General features: G+C 40.1%; 1 protein-coding gene across 1 annotated transcript in view; it reads left to right on the forward strand.

The window, feature by feature from the left end:
• eys (eyes shut homolog) overlaps positions 1-24,884 on the forward strand; it is a 272,564-nt gene that overhangs the window by 35,278 nt on the left and 212,402 nt on the right. Inside the window, exons 6-12 of the mRNA XM_058058308.1 lie at positions 1,612-1,726; positions 7,212-7,371; positions 12,401-12,505; positions 16,528-16,667; positions 19,369-19,535; positions 19,678-19,931; positions 22,773-22,877. Of these exons, the coding sequence (XP_057914291.1) occupies positions 1,612-1,726; positions 7,212-7,371; positions 12,401-12,505; positions 16,528-16,667; positions 19,369-19,535; positions 19,678-19,931; positions 22,773-22,877 (1,046 nt within the window). The remainder of the gene's footprint in view (positions 1-1,611; positions 1,727-7,211; positions 7,372-12,400; positions 12,506-16,527; positions 16,668-19,368; positions 19,536-19,677; positions 19,932-22,772; positions 22,878-24,884) is intronic.

A 24,884-nucleotide genomic window follows, 5' to 3' on the forward strand; every position in this document is an offset into this window, starting at 1 on the left:
CCTTTTTATTTTTATTTTATTTATTATTTGGCGGGTGACCAGACCAGCATGTGCCCCTCCCCTCGCCCAAAGTCAACTGGGATAGGTTCCAGCATACCCCAGCGAACCTAATAAAGATAAGCGGCATAGATAATGGATGAATGGATTTTTGAAGTGAAATATTATGTTTGAGGCTCTTGGTCTGCAATAGAATGAATATGATATAATATTAACAATTTAATGTGTTTTTATATTTGAGCAATTACTATTGTAAGTTCCAGATTTTATCTTATAATTAACCTGAAGGCTTAGGTATCCATATTACTTGGTGTTTGATCAGTTGGATTAGCTTGTGCGAGTATCATGCATGTAGAGCGCGCCCGTCTGCCAATGTGCTGACTCAGTGAGGATTTGGTGAGCATTAGTAAATATTTTTTTTTTCTTTCCCCCCTGGATAATGTCCAGAATTGCCCATATGGCCCATAGCTAGAACCACCATTGGTTGTATGTATTTTTGTAATATTAAGTTAATAGTGTTAAAGTTAAAGTTAATAGTGGTTCTTTTAGAGTTGGGACACCATGGATTCCAGTCAGATAATGGACACTTCATATCCAAATAGTCTCAAGTTAATTTACATAAAAAAAAGTTTGTTTTTTTGAATACCAGAGTAGGATGTAGTACTTGGCTTCTGAAGGGTTACGCTACTGTAAAAAGCTTGGGAACCACCGCTGTACACTAAATAGTACTAATAAGATGTATGGGAGTGTGGCATTTCATGTCAGTGCACACCATTTACGGTCACAAATTGTGTAACTTATGTGTAACTTATGTATAGAACAGAACACAAACAATGTGCAAACTAGGCTTCATACTTTTCGAGTGTACCATCTAAATGACTCGCATTGTTATGGCGAATTACAGGACAATGCACAGGCAAAAAATTGTGCAAGTGTCAAGGTGGCATAAGCTGTCTCATGATGGTCTAACTTGGCTAAGAAAATATCAGGAATTTCAGAAGTAGACAACCGAATAACAACATAAGCAATATTGACAGCACTGCAGTATATACACAGGTAATATTATGTGTATTAGTCTACAACAGAGAACTTACAAAGATTGTGACGTTTTCTTTGATACCTGCTTATGATGAAAAAAAAGTGTGTAAAAAATGATGGTGTAGTTTCCATTAATTGTCATTACTTTAAAAGTTAAAAAGTTATGTTTTGTACTTTTACTTAAAAAAATCAAATTAAGCTTTGTTATGGAAACTTACAGAAACCATAATGTACAATATTTAACCTTTGGAGTCTCAGACTTATCTAAACCTTATCTCAAATCACATATTGTACATTAAGGAGCCTTCGTAGTATAAATGCTACAGACTTTGCAGAAGGCATGGGGTCCATTCTTGCCAGGGTTGCATAAGGAAGGACATTTGGCGTAAAAACAAAGTCAAAACCATTCATGCTATTGACTTCCTAAGCCGGCAGTGGAAAAGAAAAACAGGAATTAACCATCAAGACTTGACGTGAAAATATCATTTTAAATAAAATGTATGTAAATGTATATAAACTAATTTGCTCCCTGCACAATAATCTCTATGACACTGGACATTGACCTCCTCTCGACAGATGTTTGCGGCCGTTTTCCGGGAAGAATTGTGAAGAAGTAATCGACTACTGCCAGCTGCTCAATATCAACTGCCTAAACGAGGGATTGTGTTTGAGTGTAATTGGAGGATATCAGGTGAGTAATTCAATGTCTCGGTCATAATCAAATACTCTCAGTCCCTAGAAATATGTCTCATGTTGCACCTGGAAGCATCACATGATGGCCACTAATAGAACATTGATTAGTTTTATAGTGACAGATGCTTTAAATTAGCTGGGAACAATTGTTTATTTTTTTGCTGAACATGAAACTATTTCACTTGCGTTTAACACTCCAAATAAGACAAATGCATGTAATAAAAATCTTTGCGGCTCTGATTCCTAGATATGTGCTCCCCAAAAAAGGCTGTCAATAATGGGGGCAAAGAAGCAGAATGGTACGATCTGACTGCAGATAGCACTCATCTAATTGTAGACCATTAATTACTCTATGTAATCGCATTGCACAGCCAAGACGGCTTCTTTTTTAATTTGCTCTCTCTTTGCTCACTTGTCACAAACACCTGTACTTTTACAACACCCGAGACTCCTTTGTGATGCCCCAGAGCTCCTAATTATTGTCAGCCTTGTTGCATTAGACCTTTGAGAGAATTAACTACAACCTCTGCTTTGTTTTGGTGAACCCATCAACATAGAGGTCAAGCATATTAAAGGAGTAGTGCTCCTATGGATTGATTTTGTCGTATCGGTACGTGTTTTTTTTTTTTTTTTTTTTAAATAAGCAGCACTGTGGGGCCTTACCGAAGGGTCTATAGCAGGGGTCGGCAACCTTTACTATGAAAAGAGCCATTTCACCCACTTGCCCACTAAAGAAAAATAGCCTGGAGCCGCAAAACGTTGTATGTTTAAAACAACATTGGAGGGGAAAAAAAGACGAGTTGGAGTACTCTTGCTAGTACTGGAGATAAACTTTTGTTTTTAAATGAGCTCTAATTTATTTTTTAGAATCGTCAAATAACTCATTAATAATAATTAATAACTCAAATAACTCAAAGTATTACTCATTTCCCTTCATGTTAACCTGTCAGAGAGAACTGGATAGCATCCTGTCTGCTCATTCAGTCACCAGTCAGAACTCAGTCAGGATGCATTCATGGTCTCACACAAAGTTGGATTTTTGTAAACTCATAACAAAGACGTGCATTTTCACCACACGGGTGCTAAAAAATATTCAAGCATTGCAAAGGGAGCCGCAACAAAGAGGCTGGAGAGCCACATGCGGCTCTGGAGCCGCGGGTTGCTGACCCCTGGTCTATAGTTACCATCCCCAGTACTACATATACTGCAACTTTGTATATCTGCAGAGACCATTATCTATCTGACACCAATCCATAAAGGTTGAACCAAGGCAACTGGAATTTAACATTTCTTTTAAATAAACAAAAACATGGCTGTCATGTGAAAAGCACTGGTTATTTTGCCCTCCTTGAGGTTTGTGCTGTCACCTATCATGTGCCTATAACATCTCTCCCCCAAAGATTGTCTCATTTCCCTGGAAGAGTGGCCACTAACGAGCTCTTTTACCACCAAATGAGGCAGGATGGCCATGCACTAGCCTTGCCTGGCAATGTCCGCAACTACTCTATTGCGACCACACCCGTGGGAAACACCCGTCAGACACATGACGGAAAATCTTCAACAAATTAGTGTTGCCTCAGTTCACCTTTTGTGGATTACCATTATCTGCATGACCACATGACCTGAATCAACATGGACAAATTCAATACCAACGTTCCTTTCTCCGTTCTTTTTAAAGTAATACATTTATATACACATACTCGCTGAATATATACACCAAAACTTGTAGTATATATACACTCAAACCCTGCTTCCATGAAGGAAGAAATTGTTATACAATACTGCTGGGGTGTTTTTAGTGTATAAACTTTAAATTCAAATACAGACCTGATCAAAGTCTTGAGGCCAGTTGACAAATAGCTAGAATTGACCATTTGCACATTTGGATCTTAATGAGGTTTGAAGTAGAGCTGCAATATGCAAAAGGAAAAAAAGCACTTTGAAAGAGTAATTTATTGAAAACAATTAAACTGTAATAGGCTGTTTATCAGATGATCAAAAGTTTGAGACCATTGATCAAAAAATGACAAAAAACTCTCCAAACCAGAACAAAAAAAAATGTCTCAGTAGGACTCGGTAATGAGTAGGTCCACCGCTCTTGTTAATCACTTCAAAAATCGGTTTAGGCATACTTGATGCAAGTGTTTCCAGGAGGCTATTGGGAACATTGCTTCACAAAATGGCTTCACAAAGGGCATCAAGTGTCTGGAAATGACGACCATTTTTATAAACTTCCCTTGCCATCCATCCTCAAATGTTCTGTATTGGATTTAAATCAGGGGAACATGCAGGATGGTCCAAAAGAGTGATGTTCCCTTGGTTAAGCCAACATTGGGAACTGCAGTGTTGTCCTATTGAAAAAGCCAGCTATTACCACACAGACGAGGGTCCTCAGCGATGCCCACTGCAACATTCATTCATTCATTTTCTACCGCTTATCCTCACGAGTGTCGCGGGGGGTGCTGGAGCCTATCCCAGCTGTCTTTGGGTGAGAGGCGGGGTTACACCCTGGACTGGTGGCCAGCCAATCACAGGGCACATATAGACAAACAACCATTCACACTCACATTCATACCTATGGACAATTTGGAGTCGCCAATTAACCTAGCATGTTTTTGGAACGTGAGAGGAAACCGGAGTACCTGGAAATGCAAACTCCACACAGAGATGGCCGAGGGTGGGATTGAACTCAGGTCTCCTAGCTGTGAGGTCTGCGAGCTAACCACTCATGTAATTAGACACCGTTTGACGACCCTGCACCATCTAAATCTACGGTGTCCCACTGAATGAAACCACCCCAGATCATGATGGACCCCCCACTGTGCTGGGTAAAAAACCTCTCAGGTGGGGTCCTTGTGTCGCCAGTAACAGTAAACTGCCCTGTGCCTTGTCAGACAGCCAATCGGATCCTCTGGCTCAGTGCAGGTGTCATTTATCATTTATTGGGGGTCTACCACTTAACTTATTTGTTCCGTGATGCTCAGAATCTTTAAAATCTTTTAGAATGACTGTCTTAATGCGTCCAACCTAAGCAGCAATGGCACGCTGTGAGGGGCTTTGCTTCTGCAGCTCGACGATCCGACCACATTCAATAAGAGAAAGCTTCCCTGTGAATGCCTGACAGAAAATGAGAATTTTGAGCTGAAATTTTTGTAAACTTTTGATCAGGTGAAAAACAACCTATTTCAGTTCATTTGTTTTTGTCTCACTCCCCCTAAAACCTCTTTAAAGGTCCAAATGTGCAAATTGTATATTCTAGCAATTTTTCAACTGGTCTGAAGATTTTGATCAGGACTGTAACTTTTCTTTTTTTTTCCATTGGTCACCAAACACACCTGCTACATTAAGCATTTCTAAGTATTTGATTTAAAGTGATTTTTTTAAATAAAAGTTGAAATCTGAGTCTTCCAGTAATTGAAAAAGAAATTCTAATTCCAATCTGGAATAAGATACTGTACGTCACACTCGATGACTGCAAAAAATACAAGTACACCCATTTCAGTGATCATATTATTATGGGATGAAGGGATGAAACTTGGATATAACTTAGAGTACAGCTTGTATAGCAGTACAGATTTACTGTCCACTGAAAATAAGTCAACACACAACCATTATTGTCAATATTTAGTGTCAATATTGAGTGTGGGCGCCATTTTTATCTAGCACTCCCTCAAAGCATTGAATTCTCCAAAGTGGGCGCATTTTTAATGAAATCCTCTTTCACTCCACCATGATGACATCACTCGTGGAGTGAGTGGATTTTAGACAAGTTGCACTCCTCTACCTTCTGCTTGAGGATGCCCAACAGGTGCTCATTTGGGTTCAGGACTTCCATCTGGCAATCACTTCGCCACTCCTTCTCCTTCATCTTCCTCAACAAGGCACTCGGAGGTGTGTTTGGGTGTCTTATCATGTTGGAAAAGCGTCATGCTGCCCAGTTTTTGACAATGGTGGATCATGCTGTGCTTCAGAATGTCACAGCATGGTGAAATTTGTAATGGGAATTCCCCATAATTCCCAATGTAATGATCTAAAATCCATGTAATTGTATCTACGCATCTCGAGATTAGCATATGGACCACACAGGATAAAAGAGTCATTGTGCTCAGCTTTGATTAGCGTCATGTGTAATCTTATGTTTGTCTCGTCTTTGAAGCTGACATGTTCTGGGACAGTCATCAGTCGCAGTTTTGTGACTCACTCATGATGCATAATCAGTCAACATTTCCTGCTTGCTGTTCGGGAGAAACCCGGTAACTTGTGCTGTGTATGCCTACGTGCAATGCTTTTCCTCATCTTGTACAAGATTAATTCATTTATTGCAGGGGGGTTCCAGTTGATTGTAGAAATATATTTAAAAAATTTACATCGGCTGCATGGCGGACGAGTGGTTAGGCCACACAGCTAGGAGACCCAAGTTCAATTCCACCCTCGGCCATCTTTGTGCAGAGTTTGCATGATTCGTGGGGTTTCTCTGGGTACTCCGGTTTCCTCCCACATTCCAAAAACATGCTAGGTTAATTAGCCACTCCAAATTGTCAATAGGTATGAATGTGAGTGTGAATGGTTGTTTGTCTATATGTGCCCTGTGATTGTCTGGCCACCAGTCCAGGGTGTACCCCGCTTCTCGCCCGAAGACAGCTGGGATAGGCTCCAGTAACCCTCGCAACACTCGTGAGGACAAGCAGTAGAAAATAAATGAATGAATGAATGAATATTTTCATAGGTAAAATCTAGAAAACCTATGTGTGACCTTGAATAACGGGTTTTAACAATATTAGAGAACTCTAGACATGAAATAAAACCCTTATAGTCACCTTTTCACTCTTATTACCCAGAATAGTAGATATCATCAGTGAAATTAAGACACAATATACTGTATATTAATGTGATCCACATGTTAGCAATGGGAGAGTTCCTTGCTGTTTCATTGTCCATAGGTATGAATGTGAGTGTGAATGGTTGTTTGTCTATATGTGCCCTGTGATTGGCTGGTGACCAGTCCAGGGTGTACCCCGCCTCTCTCCGAAGACAGCTGGGATAGGCTCCAGCACACCCGCGACCCTCGTGAGGATAAGTGGTAGAAAATAAATGAATGAATGAATAATTTACATAATTTTCCCTCAATGAACCAGTTTCCCAGTGCTGACACACTCAGGCAGCCCCAGACCATGACACAACCACCACCATGCTTTACTGTAGACATGACACAATGATCTTGGTACTCACTTGTGTAATGTGCAACCTGAATATGAACTGCGCATAAAAAAGTATATATACTGTACAGGTACGCATATGTAATTGATATGTAATAAATATACTGTAAGAAAAATGCTTGATAAAATGTGAGGGCTTACTTTTGAGACATACCATAATGGATTACCTCATTATTTACTTCATTTAACTCAAATGTGTTGGAGTGATGAATCATAGTTGCATACAACATGTGAAATGCAGATATTATTCCATTATTTCTGCTGCAGTGTAACTGTACCCCGGGATGGATGGGAGAGTTTTGCCAATATGTGAGCGATGCCTGCCTGGTAAAACCCAACAGATGTTTGAATGGCGCTTCATGCATCACAACAAGTCAGCCGACGTCCCCGCCACAGTACATCTGCATATGCCCTCATGGATTCACAGGTGAGATTATTTCACCAGTCTATAGCGTTTATCTGTAGAATAAAATTAGGAAATGCTTGCTTAAAGTTTGAATCTGTTCAGTGGAATTAATTAGGAATATGTTTAGTGCTATTTTGTGCAGCAAAGCAATTTATAAACAAATGTTGCGAATGCATTGCATAGACTGGCCATGCTAATTCTGTCCTGAACATGCGTAATTTAATTTGTTTGTTTTAGTGCAAGCAATGAGACTAATGTAGCTCATTAAACATTTATTATTTTACAGAATGTTATAGTAAATGCTTTGGCTTACAGGCCAACGGTCTATCGTTTTCTTGCATTGTTCTCCCCTTAGTTTGGTACTGCAAACATAAATTACGCAAAAAAGTAAAATTGAAAGTGCAGAGTTAGTGTAAATAGCTTGAGGCCTGATTTATGATTTCTTTGTATAATATTTAAGCCAAAGAACACCAAATATATTTCACTAAAAGAGCATGCCCTGTGATTGACTGACAAGTTATCCTCGTTAGGGTCACGGGTGAGCTGGGGCCTATCCCAGCTGACCTTGAGCAAGTGGTAGGTTCCACCCTAGACTGGTCACTAGCCAATCACAGAACATACAGTATATAAAAACATTCACACCTATGGACAATTTATTCTCCAATTAACGTGGGGAAACTACACATAGACGTCCAAATGGACATGGATCTCCAGACTGCCATACAAGACACCAAATATCCCACTGTATATATTACAATAATAGTCATAGTCAGTATATTATTGGTTATAATAATGACAAAGACGCCCAACAAAGACCTCTGATATCAGCAGTAATTTGACATGTCTTTAATACAGCTAAAAGTTGAGATAAAACATGTGGAGGACACGTCCACCTATTTAGGAAGTGTCAGTGACCCCTAGAATTCTAAATTGATTGCACTAAGGTCAGCAGGGCCGCAGAGGTTTCGGTTCGGACTGCCATGCTCACAACATCAGTGATTAAGTGTCTCCAAAGACGGACCCGCTGGCTGCTCAAGGTTCGTTCTGTCAGTAACCTTTGACCTCCAACTTCCCTAAGGACGAGGACAAATACAAGCTCCAAAAAGTGAGCACAGGGCTGAGTTTGTTGTATTATTAGAGTTATTACTTAGCTTACGCAAGAGTCTGTGCTGGTCCACCAGCATCCAGGAGCATGGAAATGATGCTTTTCCATCAGTATAAAGCAGCTAAATCAGCATAAATTCCATGCTGGGGTTTTTTTCTGTAGGGATGTGCTGTCTCTTTTTATCTGATTTTATATCTTTAGAACTCACCAAAAAGAGAAAGACGTGTGTTCATGTCTTGGATTATCCTTTAGGGTTCCACTGTATTTAAGATGAGACCTGCTGCTCATTACATTTAGTCCAAACAAATGTCGTCACGCCGCCGCCAATATGGCAAACTGCTCTTAAATAGCTCCCAGCTTAGAACACAGCTGGAGATCTTGTTAAAGTATGGGTAATAACAGTTGGTCCTCAAGACAGACAACAGTCACACATCCACAATGTTGATAATGTAATGTCGGAGTGAACTATTTTAGTCATGAAGACCGCACAGCAACTGGACAGACTACATTGAAACAGCATGCTCCCATTCCAAAATATGTCATCCGTTCCGTCTGTGCGTGCTGCCGTCCTCCATTATGCAGAATAACGCATGAAGAGCAGATCATGACAAACTATGTCAAGAAATATGTAGTGCTGAGATGAACTCATTTGTCATGTTATATATCTCCAGGAGCATATTCTGATGTTTTATCATGATTCATTTCTATCACCCGTCTTTCTACAACACCGTTCAATATGCTGCCATCTTAAATTTGCTTCAGTTTCTTTCACTGTGTGAGGTGATATGAAACCAACATAGACAGTGAGGGACGATGTAGATAGAGATAGTGTAGGAACATTTCTTCTGTATACTGCAGAGATTATGGTGGTGCCAGAACATTGTTCTGTTCTTTTGCTCTATTGATTTAAACAAACAGTGAATATATAATGTATATTTTTTTCATAGCACTGCAGTGCATTTCCTCAATCTAGCCTTAAGCCCCCAACACACTCACCTGTCAGTCACTTAATCCCTTCCATAGCACTACAGAACAAGATTTTCCACATCTTTTTTACTGCTAAAATCTGTTACCACTTCAGTAATACTGAATAATAAAATTGTCTCTTGCACAGTGGCAGGTCTTAGTGACTGATAGAATTCATCATTTTCCTTCATCTTGGGATTTTTCTGGCTCTTGAATCTCGAGCTATGCCGCATAAAAAGGGCAATTTAATTTCAAGCATTGTCTTGACACCCCACTGTACTCTATCATTGATCGTAACTCTGGGTGTATTGTTCGAGCCCCGCCATTGAGGTTTCATTTTGCAAGGATTTATTTTCCACACTGCAACAGTTTTTGGCATATATTATGTCAGCCGCACTCGTAGAATTTAAAGCAGGTTTTTTTGTGCTTCTCCTCAAGCTGCGACATGCAATTTACTTTTAAGCGTTAAGTGTTAATTGGAAGCAGGCAATTTTTGTAATAGCTCATTACAAAAACGGAATGATTTAACTTTATTAATGCTTTGTAGTGCATGAGAAAGTGGAGAGAAAAACAGCTTTCTTTGGCCATTTATACTGTAATCCTTCATCACTTTGCACTTTGAATGTCACAGCTTCACTCTATTATGATTCTTCAAAAACATATTCATAAATCATGCTATTTCATGGTCGACTACAGTATGATGTTGCCTATTAATGAAAAACTAAGCACATTTAAGCAATTTATCACATTTTTTTGCATGATTTAAATATTTTCAATCATAAAAATGTGAGACACACAAGCACCAGACTTGGTGGCCGGAACAACAGGTTTGAATTATCTCAAAACAGGCGCAATAATTGCTAAGAGCCTTAACCTACGCCAAACTAAAACTCAACTCTGAACCACAATGTCGCTTCCTGTCCGCATGTCCATTCTGCTCCCCAACTACCTCCACAAGACATTTACAGGAACACACACAAGTCTTATTTAAGTCTTAAATGATACAGCAAGCAACAGTTTTTTAACATGATTTAACAAGATTTTAACATGAATACAGTGGAACCTTGGTTAGCGGCATTCATTTGTTCATGTGAATCCCATTAAACCATTCCAGAAAGCCCAAAATACATCTATAGTCTTACAATTATAGTTTGATATGCAGAAAAAATACTTATAAACACATTTCAAAGATGAATGAAAGGGATAAATGGTCATTTTAAGGTTTTGTTTACCTTCATTGAAGACATGAAAATTTGTTTCACCTCAGCAACCTAAAATGAAACAACCAAAAATAGTGGCAGAAATGTGTCGTTAATTGAAAAACATGCTGATCGGGAGGGCTGCTAACCAAGATCCCACTGTAACAGTACCTTGACCTTACTTACTTAATATATTAACAGTCACAAATTATCACATGCTTTCGGGCATTTCCAATGACTATTTCTAAAGCCAGCTGCAGCAAAGCATGACATAGTGAGCTGTAGCATCTACGGAGCTGATGATATCAATCATTACTGTTCTTCTCCTACATCAAGGCACGTCTGGCAAAGCACAGTTTTCTTTGCGTGTTCTGTTATTTATGAGGGGATATTTTGAATTAATAGCCTGCATCGGAAGCCCCCTCCAACTTGCTAACAGAGCGGTAGAACACGACTGTTCCTGAGCTTTTGCCGAGCATAAAAAATATTTATCAAGCAACCTGCAACCCCTGCCTTATGGGCTGTGTCCAGACAAAGCTAACAACCTTCTCTCGGCAGCAGCAACACTGTTGACAAGACACCGGGGACTCACATTGGTGGATGCGGTCAGAGGCACATAACCATTTAGACAAAATTCAACTTGCTTTTTCACTTCTCTGTTGGCAAATAAGTAATAGAGTAACATTAGTTACTAATTACTAGTTTATATAACATCTAATAACCAATTTGATGCAGGCGTAGTGATTTTGCCCATGTAGGACTAAGAAAAGTAAGATTTCTCAGTTTTTTTTTACTGGTATTTTAGGAATCTTACCCATACTTAAACATTCATCCATCTTCTATACCGCTTATCCTCATTAGGGTGACAGGTATGCTGGAGCCTTCCTCAATTGACAAGCGAAAGAAGGGTTACACCCTTGACTGATTGCCAGCCAATCACAGGGCACATATAGACAAACAACCATTCACACTCACATTCATACCTATGGACAATTTGGAGTGGCCAATTAAACTAGCATGTTTTTGGAATGTGGGAGGAAACCGGAGTACCCGGAGAAAATACTAAAATATTTGAAATGAAATGATTACTGTTTTTTGGTTGACCATATAGATAGATAGATAGATAGATAGATAGATAGATAGATAGATAGATAGACTTCATTATCATTGCACAATATCACAGCAGTGAAATTGACAACGAAATGTCGTTGCCTGGCTCCTGCATAATAATAATAATAATAATAATAATAATAATAATGTGGAGAATAGATAGATGACATCAAATATGAACAACAATGTACAGCGTGAACAGTCATTTGTACAAATAATTTAAATAATTTTGAATAAATAATATTTGAAAGTTTTACGTGTGGGCAGGTAGAGGGGCTTATTTGGCATTGAGCAGTCTGATGGGCAGGGGGAAGTAGCTGTCTCTAAACCTGGGTGTTCTACAGCGGATGCTGCAGAGCCTTCTCCCCGACGTCCATGCTGGGGGTGTGTGGGGTCAGAGTAGATCCGATGACTATACGTATGTAGTATTCTGGTCACTAATATGTTACCTTGTTGAGACGTTAATGAAATAAATATTAAATAAATATTGTATTTATCAGTACTGAATCCTACTTCTTAGAAATTCACCCATTGGGTCTGGAACCGATTAACCTCGATAAATGAGGGACGACTGTAGAGTATTTGCAATGTAGATTAAATAGTCCCCCCCCCCCATGCCCCCACATCACTTGTGACCAGAGACTGCATATTTTCAAATGTCTATTGCCAGGAACACACTGTGAGACGGAGATCAACGAGTGCCACTCCAACCCCTGCCGGCATCATGGCACATGCTTTGACCTGGTTGGACACTACCAATGCCAGTGTCCCACAGGTATGTTTGTTTGTTTTTCCAAATGGATGCCACTGTGTATAAATATCTGTTTTAGCTGATGTGGTGACGCTAATGCAGACTTTTTGCACTGGTTTGTGGTGAGTGAGCCCTCTGACTGTCTGCCAGGGACCCTTTAATGCTCACTGAAACCCAGAGGTGACTAGTCTTTGCCAGTACCATCTCTTTGCTAAGACAGATTTTGCCTGTTGAAACTAAGCTGGAGAAGCCGCATGATTTAATAGACTGCATCCAATGTATGTTTTTTTTAGACTCAACAACTAACACGGTTAAACGGACAGTATGCAATTTACTCAGAATGTTTGGGGTCAATATTCATAAGTCACAACACTGCACATGATGTGGAATGTTTTGGACATTGAGCTGCTCTTTCTTCTCTATACCTCTTACCATCCTTCTGATACAAGTCGACCTTAATATTTCAGAAGAATCTAATTCAAAACCTTTTGAGGCATTTTGTCCTTCTTGGCCTCTGCTGATGTTATGACCAGGGGCGAATTTACCCGTAGGCAATTGCCTGTGGCCCCAAGATTTCCAGGACCCCCTAAACAGCTCATAAGAATTAGTAAAAGTTTTCTTTAATTTAAAGTACATATTACTGTTTTAGTGTTAATTCACATGCTTAAAACTACATCGAAATGCGTCATCTACCATGATCGTTTTGACTGCCACCCCTCTTCTAATGCAGTTGACTATTCCGTGTTACTGCGCATGTGCAGATTGATTACGAAAAATTGGAGCAAAACAAACTTGTCAGCGTGCTTTGGGGAAAACGGATGCAGAGTAAGAGTTAGTGGAGCGAAGAAGTGGAGAGGATGAGAGGAAAATAAACACATTTTATCAAAAATCTGATAAAGCTGAGACTGACGCTTTTCATCAAAAAGATGTGAGCATTAAAGTGGTAAACTACATTAAATGATGCTTGATGTTATCAATTACAGTAAAAGTGCTAAGATGATTCACTTGTAAGGTAATAATAATACACCAGTATGACGTTAAGGAATTTATCTCACTCTGGAAATGGGAAAATTTTCTCATATTCACACTTAGTAGATGAATAATACTTAAAATATTGCAACTTAAGCTGACAGATAATGGTAACAGATTTCAAAAACAGGACAAAATGGCCCAAATGATATAGTCACCTTTTATAACCAATTTTATTTAAATAAATAAATAAAAAGAAAACTTTTGGAGGACCCCAATAGCTGCGTTTGGCTTAGGCTGTTCTTAGGCTATTCACTTTTTCTTTAAATCTGTTTTCAAAAGCAACTCAAGACATTCTGAAGGTAAAAGAAGGCTATGTTTTTCACTGGCCAAATCAGCTACCTGATGTCAACTTAATAGAGCATGTTTTCCACTTATTGAAGACACAAGAGAAGGCAGCAACCGAAGATAGATGACAGCCTAACCGTATACAGCACCATGTTGGGTTTTCTGCACACTGCTGACAAAGATTCAAACCCAGATGTGAGGGAACAATGCAAACCACCCTACCCTTGTGCCTCCTGTTTACACAAATACGTCAGCAATAAAAAAGTCTTGGCCTGTGATTGACAGTCGAGAAGAAATCACAAAGCTCATTACCAGACTTATAATGCATCATGGATTTGTGCAAATATTATATCTTGAAACTCCCATTAAAATAATTTCACATTAATTGCTTATTTTGCCTCACCGGCTGAGACTTGAATTTACATTCGCCAAATGAAAAGTGAAGGTGCTCTCGCAGGGGCGCTGCGTTGTTGGCAGGGCAGATATCATGTCTGGCAGTCACATTGGCCTCCTTAATGGAGCAGGAGGCAAGACACTGTGGGCAGTGCAATTTCTCAGAACACATTTTTCAGAGAAGCCCCTACTGATTCACTGTGTGATTGGTCAACATGAATGCTGTTGAAGAATAACTCCTTATTGTCACAGTCAGGCCCGTTTCAGTCTCAGTGATGTTTTGAATAAAGATTCCAAGCATTCAGATACAAATCTGTAAAAAAGTAATTTTGCCTTTTTAACATGAAAATGCCCAGCATTGCACACATGGGGCACTATTTTCGTAGACCACGCACAGGCGCGGTATACCTGCCCTGCACCGCGCCAATGGGGTATGACCACCTCAATTTTTGTGCAGTCTGGCGCAGCGCGGTGCACCCACACATCCGTCCCTCCCACCAGCCAAGTGGCAAAAAGGAAAGAGAGAAGGTGTTAGAGGGTTTAACACAGCCAAGTGTAGTCTTAATTCCATCCATTTTCTATACTTCTTATCCTTACGAGGGTCACAGGCATGTTGGAGCCTATCCCAGCTGTCTTCATCTTAACCAATCAAATAAATGCCTCTCATTGCCTTTGAATGCGCAGGACCCACCGGACTGCTAATCAGAGGCCATTCTAAAAAATACATAATCATGCATAACGGTACTGCAGTGATTGCTTGGTGACTGACTTGACATTACAGCAAAAATGATATAAAAAATGTACATGAAATGTACATGCTGGTTCAGGCGGTTACATTAAATAGTGGTTGCTGTGATTGTTTTTTGCATTTAAATGTGCCTGACACTTGCCCCGGGTATGCTTTGCCTGTGCCGAGAATAGACCAGGTCGGAGCTGGCGAGCTTTCAGTACACTTTTGGCATGCTGTTTTGCCGCAAAATTGTCACTGAACCAAGCTGAAAATTTGAACACCTCCCCTTGGTAGGCCGCCACTCCCATCTCGACACAGCCCAGTCTACTAGATTACCAAATTGGCTGCGGACACGTGATGTGCCACACTTTGCCACCCTGCGCCAGTTTGTGCTGCACCACAAAAATAGAGCCCTTGATCTGACGCAACTGTCCTTTCAGTGTTTTAGCTGAGGATCAATGTGGAAACCTGGCCGTGATGTCAGAGAAATGATAAGGTTGGTCGAGTGACTTTGTCATTGGTTTATTGAATGGGAGCCTCCCATCACTGATGTCAAGTTGAATTCGGGGATAATACCCCAGGAAAATCATATTACTCCCACTTCCAACACCCAGTTGAAGCATTTACCCTCCAGGCTGCCTGTTTGGGGAAATACAGGTGGCACAGATGTCCCTGTATGTATTTTGTCTCCTGTATTTGTTATCTCACTACTAACATTGACAAATGGTACTTCCCTGACAGTTGCACATTGTGGACTTTTGGTAAGCTTTTGATCATGCATATCGGTGCTGCAGCGATTGCTTGGTGACTGACTTGACATTACAGCAATATTTGCTGTTCATACTAACTTAAACATGACTTGGACATTCATCCTTTGCACAGCCGCTGCTACCAAAAGCTCCTCTTCTGCTGCCTTTGCAGCTGGATTTAATCCTCTATCGGGAATTCTTAACTCTCTGAGTAAACTGGTACTAGATGTGACCACAGATCCACACTAACAAAATTCCACAGTGCGAACCTTCTCCTGCCTAAATCTCATCTGTTATCGCAGTAAAGCTAAGCCTCTTACTCTCATACGCCTCATCTGCAGAATCTCGTCATGGTGAAGTTCCGTGAAGCGAGTTCCACGTTCTAAAAAATACACCACTCGGTTCTGGACACCAGTATGGAGTAAAGTCTTAAGACATGAGTGGAATTATAAGTAGCCAGCTTTTAAGAAGATGTATTAAAGCCACAGTACCGTAAAATTATTTTTTTTCCAAATGTAGTATATGATCTTATATTTTCTTCGTAGAAGCGATCACTGTATGTGACTCAGGGCCAATCACAGATTGTGAATGAGGATGTTCTGTAGACACGGATACGAATAATGAATGTACTCCTTTCATACTCATATCCAGAATGAAACAGCATTCCGTAACGGATACTCGTTTGTAACTTTAAACCTGCCATAGATTTTTTTTTTTTTGTTTGCTTGTTTTATACAAATTAAAGTCATTTGCTAATATACTTGTTTCGAGCTGTCTACTCGAGATGAGGGACCTTCCAGCTTTCTGGCGAATAACTCATGCATGGGTTACATAACTTGTGTTCAATATTATTGCAGGTTTTCTGGGGAAAAACTGCGAAATCGACATAGATGCTTGCCAACTTCCCAACAACACATGTCCTCCAAAGTCTCAATGTTTGGATCTTTCCAACGGTCTAACGTATACCTGCAGGGTGCCGTGCCCCCCAAGCCTTCAGGTAGGTAAATGCACCTTCAAACCAATGATTCTCAATTAGTGGGAAGATGGTCCAAAAATCACAGTGGTCTAGGGGTTAGCGCACAGACCTCACAGCTAGGAGACCAGGGTTCAATTCCACCCTCGGGCATCTCTGTGTGGAGTTTGCATGTTCTCCCCGTGCATGCGTGGGTTTTCTCCGGGTACTCCGGTTTCCTCCCACATTCCAAAAACATGCTAGGTTAATTGGCGACTCCAAATTGTCCATAGGTATGAATGTGAGTGTGAATGGTTGTTTGTCTATGTGTGCCATGTGATTGGCTGGCGACCAGTCTAGGGTGTACCCCGCCTTACGCCCGAAGACAGCTGGGATAGGCTCCAGCACCCCCCGCGACCCTCGTGAGGAAAAGCGGTAGAAAATGAATGAATGAATGGTCCAAAAATAATCTTGTGCTATTAATACTCCTTAAGGTGGCAAAAATGTTCAGTAGTGCTATTTGAAACCTGCTGCCATCAGTGGCAATCGTGAGTCGTACAGGAAATGGTCAGAGAAATTTTCAGCCTGCTTTGAAGAAGTGTAGTTTATTTGAAATTGATAATCCAACAACCTATCTGCCAACATAGCACAAATGGACAGGATGTCATTAACCTGCGGTGTGAACAAAACCAACAAATTTTGTCCATACGAATGAACAATAGCATAAATATACCACAAGGCATGCTAGGTAACCGCTCGGTAGCTACTCTTGCCCACAGGCTCCACAGTGGCACACTGTGCTATTTTACACCACCTCAAGTTCAAACTTCATCATGTTAAGTTATTTGGGAAAATGAAGTTGAAACATTTCCTCAGTTGGGGTTGCCACTTGTCATTAAGGGGTGATGGTGGGTGCCACTGTCAGACCAAAAAATACCCTGTGACTGATAACTAGACCAGGGTAAAAACACCTTTTTTCTGAGGCCCTGAATGTAAGACTCCATCTTAAATCCTCTGGAACAGCATTCATACACTGTATCCACCACTTCGACACCCCTGCCCCTTTCACTTTAAGTCAGCCGGGATAGGCTTCAGACCCTGTTTAACATACAATAACAGTTTCCTTATTTTTTAGTTCAAGCACTGTTTCCAGGTACCAAATGTTGCATTGTATTAGTTATGTCCCATATGGTCTAATTGTCAGGGATCCAAGTTTTCATTCAGGTAAGTAGTCCCTCTATGGGAATGTAGATTTTAGAGGCAGGGGTCCTTAAGGACGTTGGAACTTTGGATCAGACGTCCTCAATTTTAAATCCAACAGCACACCAAAATATTAAAATACAACTTTTGTTGGAATGATGTTTTTCTGCTCTTTATGCATTATTTTACCCTTAAGCAACCCTTAAGCCTTATTCTGCTCAGCCTATATAGTGCAGTATGCAGCAGTGCATGTGTACGAATTAGATCTGTGCATATGGTAAGTGTGAGCTGTTGTCTTATGAGCTTTGTGCTTTGCAACCCTTTGACATTTCACCTCTATTGTGTGGGCATGTTGGCTAGTGTACGTGTGTGTATGCAACACAACCAAAAAAGAAACAGAAAGCAATATTGTATAATTATTATCAATATTGTATTTTTTTTTTTAAAAGTCATGCTGCGGGACTGCTTTCTTTCAGCTGGAATTGAGGCTTCAAAAAAAAGGGTCAGTTCGAAATAAAAGCAACTGAGCGACATTGATGGCAATCCTGAACGATTACGTAGTTAAGTGATTGTTTTGTAGAGTGTGTGACGCTTTGTCCATGTTGTGGTAGTATTTACTGGGCTACGTTGTCATTTTCTTCAGATTCTGAAGTTGATGCATCAAAGTGAGAATTTGCAACATCCTTATTTTTTAAACGAAAACTTTTGGGGGCGAAAAAAAACACCTACACATAGCATTTACCTTTCCAAACTCAAAAACACAGCAGCAGCAATATGTGGCGTTACCTTTCGGTGGTGCCCTGAAGCATTGTAAGTGTGGCACTGACACAATGCGGGCGAGTGTGTGGTGAAGCTAGTCGGCTCGTGTCGAGCCGGCGTGGTGTGGTGAGGTGTCAATACACCAGTAAAGTAGCGTAACAATGTTAATAATTGTTGGCATAGTTTTTGTTTTTTTTCCCCGGCAGGCTAAATGGGCGAAATCTGTGATTCCCATCATGTGCATTCTTAGCTGTGTCTTTTTAGCTGTTTTTATATCTTTAGAACGCACAGCAAGAGTGTCTCACATAAGAATTGTCGATGGGCAAAATTAAAAACAAGTCTCAAAAGTACAAGGCATTAATTAGAAAACATCAATTTTGCAGAGCTGTGTTGTCCTCCTCATAGAAAAGCCATCCTATCAGGATTGTTCAGTCTTTCAGCAGTTACAAACATGAATACGGACATCTTTTTTTCTTTTTTTGAAAGCGCTCTTGGGAGGTTTTGCCCTCAGTGGTCATTGATCTTGTCTTGTAAGACACGATTTAGACTCGACGTGAAATAGCGAGTGAATACAGTATAAAGCGCAAATCAGTATTCATGAGTATCATGTCTCTGTAATGAGGCTCATTCTCAGGATACCAAGAGCAGAAACTGATTGGATGCTATATTGTGAACGAATGCTTTGATTCCTGACCAGGGCAGACTCAGTGCCCTCCAAGATATAACATATTACAAAATAAAGTTACTTGGATATACACTATATATCTAACAGCTCTCTATCTCTCAGCAGCCATGTGCCAACGGAGGGCGCTGTGTGTTGAATAGCGCCAACAGCTACACCTGTATCTGCTCCCCTGGCTGGTCAGGGCATAACTGTCGCACAAATGTCAATGACTGTGTTCAACATTGGTGTCAAAACGGTGCCACCTGCGTCGATAAGATTGACGGCTACAGGTGAGTATTCGCATCTTGAACATGTTTGGGCCGCTCATGCACTGTGGCGTCCAAGACATGACATTTACCGTCTTGGTTTTTAACCGTTGTAAGAGTTCATCATGTAAGACTTAAGAAATTCCTCTTTCTCTTCCCTTCCTAGTTGCCTTTGTCCCATTGGGTTCTCCGGGTCCTTCTGTGAAGAAGACATTGATTTCTGTGTGGGCCATGGCTGCTCCGAACACGGCGTTTGCGTGGACCAGCAGTTGAACTTCACCTGCCGATGCATGCTTGGATTTGAAGGGGCGCTATGTGAAACAGAAACGGATGAATGCAACAGCTCCCCTTGTGCAAACAATGCTACATGCGAGGATCTTGTCAGTGATTATCGATGCCACTGTTCACCGGGATTTGAGGGTAGGAAAATCTCGAGATATATTATGCCATTTTTTCACAGACTAAAACTATTCCGAGCTCTTTTAATCATGCTTTGGCCAAAATACCCACAGGGCCAAAAATCCCCAACAGCCTTGTTCACAATGACCGCTTCAGGGGAACTGTCCTTTCTCCTGTTCAACTCTACTGCAGTAGCAATCAGACGTGATGTGCTGGACCTGGCCGAGCGAGTAGTTATTGAGGTAGTGGTAAAGAGCCAAGGAGTGTGACAGAGAGCAACTGAGTGCATGTCACGTTAAAATAAGTTCCCTCCAGAAAACTACAGCCCCTTATTTCTTCACGTGAGGAAAAGGATGAAGTCAAGACATTACAAACCTTCGCCTTGGAACAGCAGATGGAAGGAACTAACAGGAACTAACAATTGTAAATAGAATCAATCCACTTGGTTCTTTGTGTCTTGGCGATGATGTCATTATATGTGATGAATTCTTCATGCAACAACACTGCAACTCTGCTTTTGGCTTATATCAGGGGTGGGCAAACTTTTTGACTCGCGGGCCGCATTGATATAACAAAATTTCCGGGGAGGGGCAGACGATATATTTTACACGTAACAGTCCACCTGGTATTATTGTATCTGTAAAATTGTCATGCAATCTGCTATTATTATTTATTATTTTATATTTATATTTAAATATTTTAAAAATAATAAAATATTATAATAATTAAAATAAAATTAAAATAATAATTATTATTATGTAAAATATGCAAATATAACATTATTATATATAATTAATATAATAATTAGCATTAATATAATAAATATAATAATCATAATAGTTATAATAATAATATAATAATTATTATTTAAATTTTTATTATTATTATGTGCTTGTGTCTCTTTTTTCAGGAGCACTTTGTAAACAACATACCATGTCAAACAACGAAATTGATACAACCATCAAAAGGTTGGCTCAGGCCATGATGCCAGGTTGTATGTTGAGTTTAAATTAAATACTTTTGAAAGATTGGGCGGGCCGTATTCAAACACTTGGCGGGCCGGATGTGGCCCCCGGGCCGTAGTTTGCCCACCCCTGGCTTATATGGATAAAAAGGCAGATCTCTGCCCAGATTCCATGTCATTCTTGAGCAGCATTAAAGTGGGTGGTCTTATGTAAATTTGCCCTACTGTGACGTCACAACAGTTACACAACAACTCATTGGGAAACAAGTTTTCTGAAATAGGGTGCATACTACATAAAAATCACTTTAATTGTGTAATTTCACACTTGATGGTTGTTGTTGGAGCCTAGGCCACAGCCGGGTTTGATTTCCCGCTCGGGCATCTCTGTGTGGACTTTGCATGTTCTCCCCGTGCATGCGTGGGTTTTCTACGGGTACTCCGGTTTCCTCCCACATTCCAAAAACATGCTAGGTTAATTAGCGACTCCAAATTGTCCATAGGTATGAATGTGAGTGTGAATGGTTGTTTGTCTATATGTGCCCAGTGATTGGCTGGCCACCATTGGCTGCTCGAATACAGCTGGGATAGGCTCCAGCATGCCCTTGTGAGGTTAACCGGTAAAAAATGGATGGATGGTTGGACAGGAATTCAAGAAAACAAATGTGTATGCAAATTATCAAAAAAAACAATTCATTTAAAATGTTCCTGATATAGAAATATTAACTGTAAAGTCATTACTGTGTGTGCTAAAGTCCATGTGCGGCACATTAGTGAGATGGTTCGTGTTAGGGATGTCCCAGGGTGCAAAGTGTGCCCTGTGCTAGTAGATTTATCCCAGCTTTACACTCAGCAGCTGCCTCCCTTATGAGAATATCATACAGTTACAAGAACAGCACAGTGGCCGCCCATCCATGTGGTCATAATGGCCAGAGTACAATTACCTTTGGTTGACGAGAGGGACAGCATAGCCTGAGGATGTCAGGCTCTTCGTTCTTTGAGCTCCCCCCGCTCAGAGGCCTGAAATATCACCAGAGGCTAAAAACTAGTGGAGCTTTAAATTTGTCAGTAATGTCTTTATTTAATTCCATCCTTAACTCTTGCCCAGGGGATAGTAAAATTGAGATTACACCTTTTATGCATCTATACCAGCAGTAGCATGCTGAATACATACAAGCCAGTAGAAGACATGGTAACCTGGTAGCCTTGTTCAAAGAGCTGAAGCAGCACATTAGACTGCATATATTCTTAATACTATCAAAGTGTGTGGGATATGCTGTATCCAATTCCAACACAATCTGTATGACACATGTCAGACTCCAGTACATGGGGCAGATTTGGCTCACTATGTAAATTGTACATGGTAATAATGCAAATGATGGCAAATGTGCACTTGATGCCCCATGCATTTAAATGACAAAGAATAATATCGTCCACATCACCTCAGACTATATTAATTTTTTAACTTTTAAATTCATTCATTCATTTTCTACCGCTTTGTCCTCACAAGCCTATCCGAGCGGTCTTTGGGCGAGAGGCGGGGTACACCCTGGACTGGTCTCCAGCCAATCACAAGGCACATATAGACAAACAACCATTCACACTCACATTCATACATATGGACAATTTGGAGTAGCCAATTAACCTAGCATGTTTTTGGAATGTGGGAGGAAACCGGAGTACCCGGAGAAAACCCACGCTTGCAGAGATGGCCGAGGGTGGAATCGAATCCTGGTCCTCCTAGCTGTGAGGTCTATGTGCTAACCACTCAAACACCGTGCCGCCCCCCACTTTTAAATCATTATTATTTATTTACAAGTAATGTGTGCCATGTTTATTAGTCGCTGCATTTAGCAGGTGAAGCCCATGTGAGATCATCATACTATTTATTTACCTTACAGGAAGGCGCTGCTCTGAGAATGTGAATGATTGTTGGTCGCAGCCTTGTCTCAATGGCGGCTCCTGTATAGATCTGACGAATGACTACATTTGTCATTGTCCTCTTGGTAAGTAGACACCTCGATGTGTATTATTATTGATCATGGTCACAAACATGCACTGTTAATTATGCCTTTTCTTCCACAGCAGAAAGCTTTGTTTTTTGGGCGATGTCCTTCCAATATATTCATCTCTTGAATGAATTTGGTCACTGTGACTTCTCAAGTGACATTTAGTTTTTTAACGGACAGGATTACAGTATATAACAAAATAACAAAAACAGGCTTGTACGTATGTAAGGCATTTTACAAGTGTTCTTGAAAGTGCTTGTAATCAGCCCATAGCAGAAGGCTGTTTTGCATTCTTCAGTAAACAGCTGATTTGACGATGCCTTCTGGCAATAAAATATTTAATCACCTCTTGATTGCACAAGTCAGATTGCTGCTTCAAGCGCTACTTGGCATTTTGAGTCCAATGTCATGTTCAGCTATAAACAGCTGTGATTTTTACAAGACAAAAATAATAGACACGAGAAGACTTACAGCACAGTACATGTTAACAGTTTCATGTTTTATTTTATATTATTACATGCTATTCTTGCTGATTTATTATCACTGGCATCGTGTTCCCGGAACTGGTGATACTGGACATCGAACAAACCTAAATGCAAAGTCATTAAAACATTACCAGCTTCAACCATGCACAGTGCCCCTTTTACACACTGTGTTCATGATATTAGTGGAAGAACAAATCCATCATTTCGGATTATCTGCTCTAACTAATTTCCTGCATTTTCCCAGAAATTAGATTTGGACAAAAACAGAACACCAATGTGTCATGAAAGCTTCCATTACTGGTTTGATTATATAGACAGATTTATAGACAGGTGTTTGTAATGTGCTTATCTTTTTCACAATTGGATATAAAAATGGGTCTGTCAGGTTTGTGTTCATCTCCCTACAAAAGTCAGAACACATTTCATCTTTATGTATCAGTTTGAACCCACCACGTAGTCATCATATTGTGTGTATACATTAATAATTACTGTATTATTTCATATGTTGTTGTAAATTAGCAATTTTTGTTGAATTTTTTTTTTAAATTTACCTTTTAAATGTGCCAAGCAGTGCAAAGTGCAGTGTATAAACACCAAGTATACGTGCAATTGAAAACTAAAACTACAATTGGTGGCATAACTTTGTTAGGTAGCAAAGACTGACAGCGTCTACTGCTGATGACATCATAGACAGGCAAGAGAGCTGACATCTGGTTCATATTTCTATGTATAGTGGTCTCCACACACGGGAGGCGACGTCACATTTAGCGCCATTCAATGTAAATGGAACCAAGGCGACAGGGCGATGTCTTTTCATCGCTGTTGTGATACGGGGACCAATCAGCAAGAGTTCCATTGACCAACCAATGAGCAGACAGGGTGTTATTCAGTAATATTTGCCATTACAAATTTCTGGGGGCGATTTGATTTCTGAAAGTGAATATTAAAATATAAATGGAAAAGAGTAGGCTACACGGCGACCTAGTGGTTATAATGCAGGCCACACAGTGAGGGAACCTGAGTTCAATTCCACCCTCGGCTATCTCTATGGCATTTCCATGTTCTCCCCGTGCATGCGTGGGTTTTCTCCGGGTACTCCGCTTTCCTCCCACATTCCAAAAACATGCTAGGTTAATTGGCCACTCCAAATTGTCCATCGGTATGAATGCGAGTGTGAATGGTGGTTTGTCTATAACCCTCCTCTTGTGTTAGGGTCAGCACCGACCCATTTTTTAATGCATAAAAAGAATCACATAACATTTGTTTATTGCATCAAGGCTTTTTGACTTCGTCAGGAAACTCTATTTCAACAAAATAAAACCAAAAAAATAATTTTTACTAAATTTTAAAATGGTCTGGTTGAAATTATGACCACTGTATTGACTATAAAGCAATATTTTTAGCCAAAACTGAAATCATAAGAGTACAATTAGCCATCATGTAAGCTTCAGGGGATTCTCATTTTGTTGCTGAAAACAATAACTTTTTCTATCTATTCTTGACATTATTATATATGGGT

Source organism: Doryrhamphus excisus, chromosome 20 (genome assembly GCF_030265055.1).
Source record: "Doryrhamphus excisus isolate RoL2022-K1 chromosome 20, RoL_Dexc_1.0, whole genome shotgun sequence".
Classification (NCBI taxonomy): domain Eukaryota; kingdom Metazoa; phylum Chordata; class Actinopteri; order Syngnathiformes; family Syngnathidae; genus Doryrhamphus; species Doryrhamphus excisus.